General features: G+C 40.8%; 1 protein-coding gene across 1 annotated transcript in view; it reads left to right on the top strand.

Moving 5' to 3' along the window:
• The window catches only part of aco2 (aconitase 2, mitochondrial), an 85,778-nt gene that overhangs the window by 34,876 nt on the left and 37,251 nt on the right, over positions 1-13,651 (top strand). The window contains exon 9 of the mRNA XM_063062737.1: positions 5,114-5,219. Within this exon, the coding sequence (XP_062918807.1) occupies positions 5,114-5,219 (106 nt within the window). The remainder of the gene's footprint in view (positions 1-5,113; positions 5,220-13,651) is intronic.

Raw genomic sequence — 13,651 nt, forward strand, 5'->3', positions numbered from 1 at the left:
TCTTTTCCAGGATATTTAAGAAGAATCTTGTCTGTGAGTTTATATGTGAAAATTGAGTCCTTTGCCTGAATTAGTGTAAGTGTAAGTTGGTCACATGAGCCTTCTATAATTGACTCCTCGCTCCTTTTCTAAGTTTCCCTGATCAAGAGGGATGAGGTTCCTACTTTGATTACCTCATGGCAGGATGTTGCCAGAAGGGTCAGGGTTAATTTTGGCTGTAATACTGCTGTATTGTGGCCACTGCCTTTTTGATGCACAAGTCCTCAGCTGTAGTGTTGAAGATCTGTGCTCCAGAACTAGCCATACCTCCAACTGAATTATTCCAATACAATTATGTTATCTGACATCTCTCTGATAATGTGGAAAATTGCCCACATTTCCTGTTCACAAGAGGCAGAACAAATCCGATCTAGTTAATTACCACAGAATCAATCTATGTACTCTCAGCCATCATAGCGAGGGAAGCTGTTGTTGGCAGTGCTATCAAGAATTACAGAGGTGAGATGAGAGTGATTGCCTTTATCATCAAGAGGAAAACACTCCAATGGTTGGGTTAATTTTGTACCCAAAGCAAGGTGCCTGTGATTATCAGAGGTTAATTATTCTGGCCCCAGGTCACGATTGCAGGCGTTGCTGAGGGCAGTGTCCTTGGCCCAGTCATCGCAGTGCTTCATCAATGACTCTAATTTCCATAATAAGATCAGGTTTTCACTGTCGATTGCAAAACGTTCGATTTAATTTGCAGCTCCTCATCAAGACATAGCGTTAGACATTTGAACCATAAAAAATACAAGGCAGTGATCATATCCAACAAGCGAGAATTGGTCACTTTCCCTTGACGTTCAGTGGCATTATCTCTGCCATGACCCTACCCATCAATATCTTGGAGGTCACTGTTCAGCAGGAACTCAACAGGAGCAGACATAAATACCATGACAGCAAGAGCAGGCCGGAGGCTGGTATTCTGTGGTGAGTGACTCACTTAGGATATTCCAAGGACTTTCCATCATCTGCCAGGTACAAATCTGGAGTGCATGGATGATCACAAAGCTAACAAATCTTGTGGAGCTCAACACCATCTGATGCTGAGATACGTCCGAGGATACAAACTGGTCGCCTCACTGCAGGAAGGATGTGGAAACTTTAGAAAGGGTGCAGAGGAGATTTACAAGGCTGTTGCCTGGATTGGGGAGCATGCCTTACGAGAATAGGTTGAGTGAACTTGGCCTTTTCTCCTTGGAGCGTCCGAGCATGAGAGGTGACCTGATAGATGTGTACAAGATAATGAGAGGCATTGACCGTGTGGATAGTCAGAGGCTTTTTCCCAGGGCTGAAGTAGCTAACACGAGAGGGCACAGTTTTAAGGTGCTGGGAAGTAGGTTCAGAGGAGATGTCAGGAGTAAGTTTTTTTATGCGGAGAGTGGTGAGTATTTGGAATGGGCTGCCGGCGGCGGTGGTGGAGGCAGAAACTATAGGGTCTTTTAAGAGACTCCTAGATGGATACATGGAGCGTAGAAAAGTAGAGGGCGCTGGCTAAGCCTAGGTAGTTCTAAGATAAGGATGCGTTCAGCACAGCTTTGTGGGCCGAAGGACCTGTATTGTGCTGTAGGTTTTCTATGTTTCTATGTGCTGGAACACATCAGTGGGTCATCGGGTATTTCAGGTCTTTCAACGTCAGACACCTTCGCCGAGGTGACCCAGCCAGGGTTGATCAGGCCTCGGCTTGTGTCCCAGCAGCATTGGTCCATGGGTCTCACCTCTTGATCCGTAGCTCGTTCAGCAGCCTCTGTGACGATCCTGATGTCTCTTCTCTTTGCAGCCCCTGTAATGCCAAGGAGAGAGTAGGTTCTGCACTGAGCAGCCAGCAAAACCTCTACACCCCTTTAGGCTCTGTAGGCTCACATCATGCCCTCCACCCCTGTATCTGGCACAGCTCTACCAACTCTTGGTATTTGGCTTTCTTACGCTCATACGCCTCCTCCATCCGGTCTTCCCAAGGCACTGTCAGTCTACCATGACCACCTGCTTCAAGGTTTCTTACAGAATGACCATGCCAGGCCTTAGTGATGATGATGCGATGAAGTCAAGGAACTTTAATTGCTTGTAAAGATCGACTTTCAGTTGCCAGTCAGATGCCGTGGCAAGGAAGCCTGCTGGTGATCTGGTCTTAAGCTGTGATTGGTCTCCAGCTTTGACAAAGGCTGTGGGCTTTCTGGATTGGCGGAAGTGCTTACCGTTGTCAATGGCGGAGGAGATACCTTTCAGGCACTGCCTTCAGCACCCAGTCGTGGAGCCAGCGTTGGGGGCTTTTGGGTAGCTGCTGCGGATGTGTTCCAGGGTTCCCTCTGCCAGGGCCAAGAAAGACAAAGCATCACACCAGTCCTTAACATTCATTCTTTCCACCATCAGTGTACAGTGGCCACAACATGTATGGTCTACAAAATGTGCTGCAGTTAATTACCCAGGATACTGTAAGGACATCTCCCAAACTTGTAACCTCTACCACCATAAAGGATGAGTGAAACAGACTCTACTGAGAGGCTTCACTGTGCCATCCTGACTCACAAAATTTATTGTCAGCGTTCTATTGTTGCTGGCTTTAAATCCTGGAGCTCCTACACCTTCAGTATTGGGAGTACCGTACAGTGGTTCACTACTAACTCTCAAAGGCAATTAGGAATGGATAATGTATGTTTGCTTTGCCAGTAACACCTAGATCTTGAAAGCAAATATAAGAAAACTAATCATAAACAGAAGAAATTCTGTTCCTTTCCATAGATGTTGCTTGACCTGCTGAGTTCCTCCAGCATTTTGTGTGTGTTGCACATTAAAAAAAAATTAGCTTTATATAAAGAACATGGAACAGGCCCTTCAGCCCATAGTCTCTGTGCTATCCATGATGTCAATTTAAACTAATCCTTTCTCCCTGAATGTGGCCTCTATCCTTTAATTCCCCTGCCTGTTCACATGCCTGTCCGAATACCTCTTGTACATTGCTATTGGATCTGCTTGCACCACTACTACCTCGGGCAGTCCATCCTAAGCATCTACCTTTCTCTGTGTAGAAAAAAAAGTCTTACAAGTCCCCTTTAAACTTTCCCTCTCTCATTTTAAAGCTATGTCCTGTAATATCTGACATTGCCATCCTGGGCAAAAAGACTGACTACGTATCCTATCTATGCCTTTCATAATTTTATATACTTTTATCAGGTCACTCCCAGGCCTCCCGTGCTCCAGAGAAAACAAGCAATGCTTGTCCAGCCTCTCCTTGTACCTTATACCGTCTAATCCAGGCAACATCCTGGTGAACTTCTTCTACACCACGTCCTTCCTGTAGTTTGATGACCAGAAATCCACACAATAATCCAAAAGTGGTCTGACTTCTTTACAGCCCTGTCTAATTGTGTTCCTGCTTGCACTTCAACATCTCCCTGTATAGCAGTGCTCCCAAGGGTCCTGCTATTTATTGTATCCTTGTTTCTTAAATTTGACCTACCAAAGTGCAACGTCTCACACTTGTCCAGATTAAACTCCATCTCCATTTTCTGTGGCCACATTTCCAACTGACGAACCTGTAAGAGCAGTTATTACCCTTCAACCATCAAGCTCCTGAACCAGTGTGGATAACTTCACTCACCTCAACACTGAACTGATTCAATAACCTATGGACTCTAAATTCATATTCTCGGTATTATCTATCTGTTATCCTCTTTTGCACATTGATGGTCAGTCTTTGTGTGTAGTTTTTAGTGTGTGCTGTGTAGATTCTATATTATTTCTTTGTTCTACTATAAATACCTGCAAGAAAATAATCTCAGAGCAGTATATGGTGACATATATCTTCTTTGATAATAAATTGACTTTGAATTTTGGAACTTTGATATATATTCTGCAGTATCCTTTGACAACCTTCCTCACTATCCACATCTCCTCTAATTTCTGTCTTGTCAGTGGGAATAACCCCCTTCTATCACTACCTTCTGTCTTATATGACCAAGCCAATTTTCAATCCAACCTACCACAACCATGGATCCTACGTTCTTTAATCTTTTGAGTCAGCCTAATTTTAGGGACCTTGTTGAATGCTTTGCTAAATAGTTGCAGCCTTTTTGCTCGGATCAGATATAATGTTAACTGGGGTTTAGTCTTGAATCTTCCACATTCTATGGCTTGGACTCAGCTGTTGACTTCTGGGTCACTGTTAGGATTTATACTTGAGTTTATGACACTGTGCAGTACTGTAGGAAGAATTTGGCTGGTTTCCTACAAGAAAGCAAGTATAGCAAAATATATAAAACATGCCTTGTTCTATTGTGGACCTAGATATCATCTTGTCCCCTGGAAAGGAAATTGAGTTAATGTTAATTTCATTTGTAACACAGGTTACAAATAAGGCAGGAGTTAAAGTTGTCCTTGATACCTGTTGAGTAACAAGATAGCACTGTATTGTGATTGATTTGCTATTTTGTATTGACCTGAACTGCTAGTTTTGAATAGAAATGTAATGGTTTAACGTCTGGATGGATGATGTATTCTCCCGGTTCTGGATGGTAGTTCAGACTCCCCAGGTTTGTAGAGGCAGCTTGAACCCATAGCCTAATGAACCATTCTCCCATCCTAAAGCACAGCCTCCCAAATGAACCCATGGCCTAATGAACCATTTGTCCATATTAAAGCACAAATCTTCCCAAATGAACCCAATAATTTACAATGACCTAGAATATCAATTGCAAGTATTTCATAGAAATGAAAGTTTGTACACGTGCCCTAAATCTGCCCAGGCAAAGTTAATCAAACATCAAGATGTTTCAGAACATTATTGATGTCCCGTGATAGTATAGATGTGCACTGGAGTAAAGTTACCTTCCCCATTTCTGAAATAAAAGTAATTTTTGAAATATACGGTATATCAAATTGTTCACTATCTATTGGGAGTTAATTCCCTGTAATGGCCCTCTGTGCTACTTGCACTCTCCATTTTCCTCATTTCACTCTCTCAGAATTATAGTTTTCTTAAATCTCACTTTAAAGTTTTAAAAGAATTTGTACTCTTCAAGCCAACTATATAAGTGTTGTTTTTCCCATGTTACATTCTTTTTTTTTCTTGTTTCAGCTTAAACCACATATTAATGGTCCATTCACCCCTGACCTTGCACACCCAGTGTCAGAGATTGGAACAGCCGCTGAGAAAAACGGTTGGCCTCTTGATATTCGAGTAGGTAAGAAAAGACTTGTAAACATCCCTGCTTTCTCCTGCCTGCTGTTGCTAGGTTAATAGATTGTGACCTCTTTACAGCAGCTAGGGACCCATTCCAGCATAATCAAAGTTCAAAGTAAATTTATTATCAATGTATATGCTCCCTGAGGTTCATTTTCTTGTGGGCATTTATATAGGTACAAAGTGTTACGTACCCCGTAACTGGGTTGCCAAACCAGCAGAAATGGATCACTCAGTTGGAGTCTGGATTACTAGAACTAAGAAAGTTTTATTAAAGAAACAAGCAACACAGTAATAGAAAAGATAATAAATGCAACAGTTCAGCAATGATAAACACACGTGCACAGAATTAAGATAACAGCATCAATCAAGCTCTATCGTTGTCTAGGGGTAAATGACCAAATTTCAAAGTGACACAAAAGTTCAGTCCAATTTAGTTCAGTTCGCAGTAATCGTTGCCATGGCGATGGACAATGTGGGGGGGGAGAGAGAGAGAGAACGGGAACGACTGATCATTCAGAAACGGCTTCCACTCACAGACCGGCGATAATTGCTCACAAGCAGCTTTTGGGCAGGTCCTTGGTGATGTCACCTGAGGTCACCGACTGTGACCCCTCCTCCAGATGCGGTCGATCCTCTGCAGTGAACCTGGCACCCAGGCAAGGGCGGACACACACCGGGTTCCTGCTGATCGTACCTTTCCACCCTGTGCGTTGTCCGGTACTTCCCACCGACTCGTGAGAGGCGCACCGCTTCCAGGGTCTCGTTACCTCGGGTGTCGTGTATGTCCTGCCTTAGCGAACCGGTCCCTTTTTATCCCCCTGCTGGGGTATTGCCTGTCCATCACTTCAAACAGTTCAGGGTTCAAAGGGGGAGCCGCTCCAGACAGCTCTCTCTCTCCCGTCCCTTCATTACACATCTCCAGATGCTGTTTCATTGTGTTCCTTATCTCTCTCTTGAAGACAGGTGGCAGACCAACTGCTGATTACACAGGACAGCTAACATCTTATCTATGTGTATTCTCGTCATAAAAGAAACACAATAGAATCAATGACTTTTTAAAAAAACTACACAGAAAGACAGACAACAACCAATGTGCAAAAGAGGACAAACTGGGTAAAATACAAAAAAAAGCAAATAATAGTAAATAAATAAGCAATAAATAACGCAAACACGAGGAAATCTGCAGATGCTGGAATTTCAAGCAACACACATAAAAGTTGCTGGTGAACTCAGCAGGCCAGGCAGCATCTCGAGGAGGAGGTACAGTCGACGTTTTGGGCCAAAACCCTTCGTCAGGACTAACTAAAAGAAGAGCTAGTAAGAGATTTGAAAATGGGAGGGGGAGGGGGAGGGGGAGATCCAAAATGATAGGAGAAGACAGGAGGGGGAGGGATGGTGCCAAGAGCTGGACAGGTGATTGGCAAAGGGGATATGAGAGGATCATGGGACAGGAGGCCTAGGGAGAAAGAAAAGGGGCAGGGAGGGAAAACCCCAGAGGATGGGCAAGGGGTATAGTCAGAGGGACAGAGGGAGAAAAAGGAGTGAGCGAAAAAGAATGTGTGTATATAAATAAATAACGGATGGGGTACGAGGGGGAGGTGGGGCAATAGTGGAAGTCTGAGAAGTCAATGTTCATGTCATCAGGTTGGAGGCTACCCAGACGGAATATCAGGTGTTGCTCCTCCAACCAGAGTGTGGCTTCATCTTTACAGTAGAGGAGGCCGTGGATAGACATATCAGAGTGGGAATGGGATGTGGAAATAAAATGTGTGGCCACTGGGAGATCCTGCTTTATCTGGCAGTTAGAGCGTAGGTGTTAACCAAAACGTGTTTAGCAATAAATAATATTGAGAACGTAAGTTGCAGAGTCCTTAAAAGTGAATCATGGATTGTGGAATCAATTCAGTGTGAACTCAGTCACTGATTTTATGGAAATCTAAAAAAAATGTAGTCTGAAAAAAAAAGTGATAGTCTAAAAAGTAAACAGAAAATGATGTGAGTGTTCAGCAGGCCAGGCGGCATCTGTAGGAGGAGAAACAGTTAACATCTCAAGTTGAAGATTGTTCTTAAGAACTAGGAAACGGCAAAAAGGGTGAGACAAAGGGATTGTTTCAGGACTTTTGTCACAACTTGTTGATGAAGCCATCTGGTTGATGGAATAATGAAAGTGATTAGAGAGAGAAAGAGAAGCATAGGAACATGAAAAATCTGTGTAGTTGAAATGCCCAGTGAATTAGGAAATATCAGTGGAGAGGGGAGAGCCTGTGGTTTAACTACCCACTAAAAAGAAATTGAGTTACCTGGAAATGTTGAAGTCAGTATTGAGTTCTAGGGAGGCTTCTGAGATGGAGGATACGGGAGCTGTTCCTCAAGATTACACTGAATTTCGGTAGAGCATTGTAGGGGGCCACAGTCGTATCAGAGTGGGTGTGTGGTGGGGACTGAAAGTGATCTAAATTAAATTTAATTGGTCTTGTTGAATGTGTGCTCTAGGTTGATCGGGATGGGTGTCATTAGGCTACAAATTGCCATAATGTCCATAGATTAAGAAAGAGTTTCCAGGTCTTGGCAACTAATCAGTGGGTCCTAGTGAGAGAAGCGTTGTGTGGAATTAACAGTCTCGATCATTGGTGTGGAAGAGTCTTTAAGTAGCCTGTTGCTGCTCACGGATGCGGCTTGTGGATATGTCAACCAGTGTTAGGATATTCATGGGGTACTATATCTCTCCCTCTTATCCTCTATCTATGCCCTCAAGTTTTGGACTCCTTAACCCTGGGGATCTGACTACCTCTCTACCTTACCAATAGCCCTCGTGATTTTATAAACTCCTGAGCCAAAGATCCAGCATAGCCAACAACTCCTTATAACTTAGGCGTTCTGGTCCCATTTGGATGAAGACTTGCGATTCATTTTATGACGACACTTCCAAGTTGCTCACTCTGTAGTGAGTGATCGATGCTTTATTGATAAGACACAGCAGCTTGTCATTTTGAACAACGAGTGCCAAACCTTCTTTCCATTCTGGCTTTTCCCCCTTCATTTCATGCAGTTATATGATGCCATTGTCATCCAGAAAATGAATATTCATGTAATCTTACGATTAAAATCCTATGCTCAGTAAATGCAGCTGTATTCTGTCACCACAATAGCCAAATGCAGTCATTTTAGTCCCACAGTATGTGTTCATGGCCAGTTAGCTCGGACTTGAGGACAATGTATGCACCAGATGTTATAATATGTTAGCCCAAGGTACAAGATACCAGAGGATATATTTGACCCGAACCTCTGAACTACAATTGAGCTGTTTTTTTAAATACCTCCACCTTACTAACTCCCTTTTTAAGCAGCTTAGAAACAGAAAAACTACAGCACAATACAGGCCCTCTGGCCCACAATGCTGTTTAAAAACCAGTGGGTGGCAAATCCTGCTAATTATACCATCTTACTCAGGTACAGCTGTACGAATCATGCAGAATTTGCAATTTCTTGTGTTTTATTTCAGTGTTAGATAAATGGTCCTTTCCCATTTACTGGAGAGTCCAGTTCCCGTGTTCCCTTACCACTCACTAGACCTCGGTTCCTGTGCTCCTTTTACCCTCACTTTCCAAAAGTTTTTTAAAAATTAAAAATGTTTCGACATAGTAATGGAAATAACACAAAATTGTGTGGAAAACTTGCCAGTCTGCACCATCAAAGCCCTGAGCAAGCTGGATTTCTGAAATATTACTGTGCTTCCTACCTCTTGACTTTCCCAGTGCAGTTTAAATAGTTCGGCATGGGCTAGATGGGCTGAAGGGCCTGTTTCTGTGCAATACTTTTCTATGACGCTATTTTAATCAGGAAATCCTGCACGAACCTTATTCAGACAACAAAAAACAATTGTTGGTCGTTGTTTCTCAAATGTGACCCCAGCAAAAGAACCTTTTCTTTCTGATGTGCCAAGGTTGCCTGCATATTCAATGTCACCGAGACAACATCTGGCACTTTGGAATTAATATGGTGAGTGTGCTCAGCAAATCAAGGAGCATCTGTTGATGAGTTGATCAAATTCCACGTTAACACTGTGGAATCTGCCTCCTGACAAGCCCCACCATCATTTGTTTGATAGCTCTGGGCCTATATATACTGGAATTCAGAAGAATGAGGGGAGGGATCTTATGGAAACCTTATCGAATGTTGAAAGCCCTTGATAGAGTGGATGTGGGGAGATTGAGAGACGTCCAATTAGAATGGAGATGAGGATGAATTTCTTCAGCCAGAGAGTTGTGAACCTGTGAAATTCTTTGCCACAATGGCTGTAGAGGCCAAGTTATTGGGTATATTTAAGGCGAAGGCTGATAATCAAAGATTCCTTTGATTAGTCAGGGCATGAATGGATTTGAGTAGAAGGCAGGAGATTAGGGATGAGAGAGAAATAGATCAGCCATGATGAAATGGTGGAGCAGATTCAATGGGCCGAATGGCCTAATTCTGTTCCTATATCTTATGGTTTTTGTTTCAGATTTACAGCAGCTGCAGGTTTTTGTTTTTCTGTTGGGAGCTTGTCCTGTGTGTCAGGATAGTGACAGTTGGTGTCACAGATGAGCTGCTGATTCAGGCTGTCTATTGAGAGGGGATAGGATTAACAATTGCATTAGATGGGGCATGGCCGGAGGCTTGTGGGCTGAGCATAAATGGCATAGACCAGTTAGGTCAAAAGGCTTGTTTCTACGTTGTAGATTCTGTGCGTGGATGGATGAATGTATAACTGTACCCCTAGGTTTGTTTTAGTTCCCTATCCTGCAGCTTTTCCTGGAATAACATATTCTGCTTATTCTTAAGGTGCATCATTTCACATTTAGCTACATTAAAAATTGTGGGCTGATTTAATAGCCATTCTGTGTATTAGTAAAAGTCCTCCTCTGTGTCGATTATTTTTGTTTGTGAATTTTAAAAATACTTTTCCAATTCCATTTTGTTCATGTACTGCAACACCTGGTATGCATGTGCACTTTCTGGTTATTTTTTGCAAGGAGTTGAAAGAAAGTTGGGCAATTTGAACACCGGGAGTATGTATTCCCATGTACCTTAAGGGCAGACCTTGGTGGAATTCAGCACTTAATTTTCGAAACACATGATTGATGTCTTGCTTGTTTCCATCTAACCAACTTTGTTTGAGGTAGTGAGATTATACAGCATATTACTGTGCATTATTAATAGAACAAATAGGGTTTTAAACCTTGAATGTATTTGTTTTTCAAATGCACAAGAACATAAGAATTAGGAATAGAGTAGCTAGCCCTTTAGGCCTGCTCTGTCTTCAAGATCATGGCTGATCTTCCTTTTTCCTCAAAGTTCAAAGTAAATTTATTATCAAACTACAAATATGTCACTGTATACAATCATGAGATTCATTTTCTGATGGACAATCTCAATAGATCTACAGAATAATAACCATAATAGAATTACTGAAAGACCACACAACTTGAGTGTTCAACAAGAGTGCAGAAGGCAACCAACTGCGCAAGTACAAACCAAATAAATAAATAAATAAGCAATAAATATTGAGAACATGAGATGAAGAGTCCTCGAAAGTGAGTTACACGCACAAAATGCTGGAGGAACTCAGCAGGCCAGGCAGCATCTGTGGAAAAAAGTACAGTCGGCGATTTGGGTCGAGACCCTTCTGCAGGGTGTTGCTGCTCTTCTGCCAAAGTGTTTCATGTAGTCGTGCTCAATAGTGAGGAGGGCTTTACCCGTGATGGACTGGGCCGTATCCACTACTTTTTGTAGGATTTTCCATTCAAGGGCATTGATGCAGCCAGTCAATAAACTCTCCACTACGTTTCTATAGAAGGTTTCCAAATTTTTGTTTGTCATGTCGAATCTCAGTAGATTCCTAACTAAGGATATAGAGGTGCAGCTTTCTCCATAATTGCATTTATGTGCTGGGCCCAGGAAAAGGCCCTCTGAAATAACAACATTGAAGAATTTAAAGTTGCTGATCCTCTCCGCCTCTGATCCTGTGATGAGACCTGGCTCATGAATTCTGGGTTTCTTCTCCTGAAGTCAATAATTAGCTCCTTGGTCTTCCTGACTTTGAGTAAGAGGTTGTTGTTATGGCACCTTTAGGCCAGATTTTCAATCTCCTTCCTATATGCTGATTCATCACCACCTTTGATTCGCCAGTGACAGCGGTGTTGTCAGCAAACTTGAATATGGCATTGGAGCTGTGCTTGGCCACACAGTCATTGTGTAAAGCGAGTAGAGCTGAGGACTAAGCACAGTCTTGTGATGCTCCTGTGCTGATGGAGATTGTGGGAAGATGTTCTGCAATCTCCCTGTAGCACCTAAGATCAAGAAATCTTTCTTTTCTTTTTAAATCTTTTTATTGAATAAGTATACAAAAAGGTAAGCCATATAGGCACTAATACACTGTTAGAATATAATAAAATTACAGAAGATATTAATACAAAAAAAATACTACAAACAATGTAATTTAAACATAACGTACCAAGGTAACATAATAGTATACTAATTTTTATATATATATCAATAGAGAAAAGGAAAAAAAAAACCCCCAAAAAAACCCACCGTGCAACTAACTAAAAGCAAAGCAAAGCAATGGGCTAACTTGAAACCAAACAGAGTTAAAAAACTTAAAATCACGTCCTCAATCCCGACCTCCATTAAAAACAGTAAAGAAAAACAAGAAGGGTATATATTACATTAAGTGAAAATATTGAATAAAAGATCTCCAGGTCTGTTCAAATTTAAATGAGGAGTCATAAAGATTGCTTCTAATTTTTTCCAAATTCAAGCATAATATCGTCTGAGAAAACCAAAAAAAGGTGGTTGGAGCATTAAGCTCTTTCCAATGTCGTAAGATACATCTTTTCGCCATTAAAGTAAGAAATGCAATCATTCTACGGGCTGAAGGGGAAAGATTACTGGAAATTTTAGGTCGTCCAAAGATAGCAGTAATAGGGTGAGGAGAGATATCTATATTCAATACCTTGGAGATAATATTAAAAATGTCTCTCCAAAAAGTTTCCAGAGTAGGGCAAGACCAAAACATATGAGTTAAAGAGGCTATCTGCCCCGGACATCTATCACAAAAAGGATTAATATGAGAATAAAAGCGCGCTAACTTATCTTTGGACATATGTGCTCTATGAACAACTTTAATTTGAATTAGGGAATGTTTAGCACAGATAGAGGAAGTATTGACTAATTGTAAAATCTGCCCCCAGTCATCCACGGAAATGATAAACCCCAATTCCTGTTCCCAATCTACCCTAATCTTATCAAATGGAGCTTTCCTAAGTTTCATAATAATATTATAAATCATAGCCGATGCACCTTTCTGACATGGATTAAAGTTAATTATAGTATCTAAAATGTATGTAAGAGGAAGCATTGGAAAGGAAGAAAGTATAGTACTTAGGAAATTTCTAACTTGTAGATATCTAAAAAAATGTATTCTTGTTAAGTTATATTTATTAGATAATTGTTCAAAAGACATAAGGGAACCATCTAAAAATAAATCCAAAAACCGTGAAATACCCTTAGTCTTCCAAATTTGAAAAGCACGATCTGTAAAAGAGGGAGGAAAAAATGTTACCTAAAATAGGAATCGCTAACCCAAATTGATTAAGATCAAAAAATTTTCTAAATTGAAACCAAATACGTAAGGTATATTTAACTATTGGGTTAGACACCTGTTTAAGGTGTTTCAAATCAAAAGGAAGAGAGGAACCTAAAATAGAGCCAAGTGTATAACCCTGAACAGATTGTAATTCCAATGCTACCCATTTAGGAATGGATAGTATATCCTGGTCAAGTAACCAGAATTTCATATGTCGAATATTAATTGCCCAATAATAAAATCTAAAGTTAGGTAATGCTAAGCCTCCATCTCTCTTAGCTTTCTGTAAATGTATTTTACCCAGTTTCGGGTTTTTATTTTGCCAAATAAATGAAGAAATTTTAGAGTCGACTTTGTCAAAAAAAGATTTTGGAACAAAGATTGGTAATGCCTGAAATATATATAAAAATTTTGGCAAAAAAAAATCTTAACTGCATTAATACGACCAATCAAAGTTAAATATAAAGGAAACCATTTAGATGAAAGTTGAATAGTATGGTCTATTAATGGTAAAAAGTTAAATCTTAAATAAATCTTTGTATTTACAAGTAATTTTAATCCCAAGATATGAAAAATAATTATTAATCAATTTAAATGGAAAGTTATAATATAAGGGAAGTTGTTTATTAATCGGGAAAAGTTCACTCTTACCAAGATTTAATTTATAACCTGAAAAAAGACCAAATTGTGCTAATAGCCCTAAAACAGCCGGGACGGATTTTTGGGGATTAGAAATATATAAAAGTAAGTCATCAGCATAGAGTGATATTTTATGGGACTTTAAGCCCTGAGTTATCCCAGTA

Source organism: Mobula hypostoma, chromosome 11, assembly GCF_963921235.1.
Source record: "Mobula hypostoma chromosome 11, sMobHyp1.1, whole genome shotgun sequence".
NCBI lineage: Eukaryota > Metazoa > Chordata > Chondrichthyes > Myliobatiformes > Myliobatidae > Mobula > Mobula hypostoma.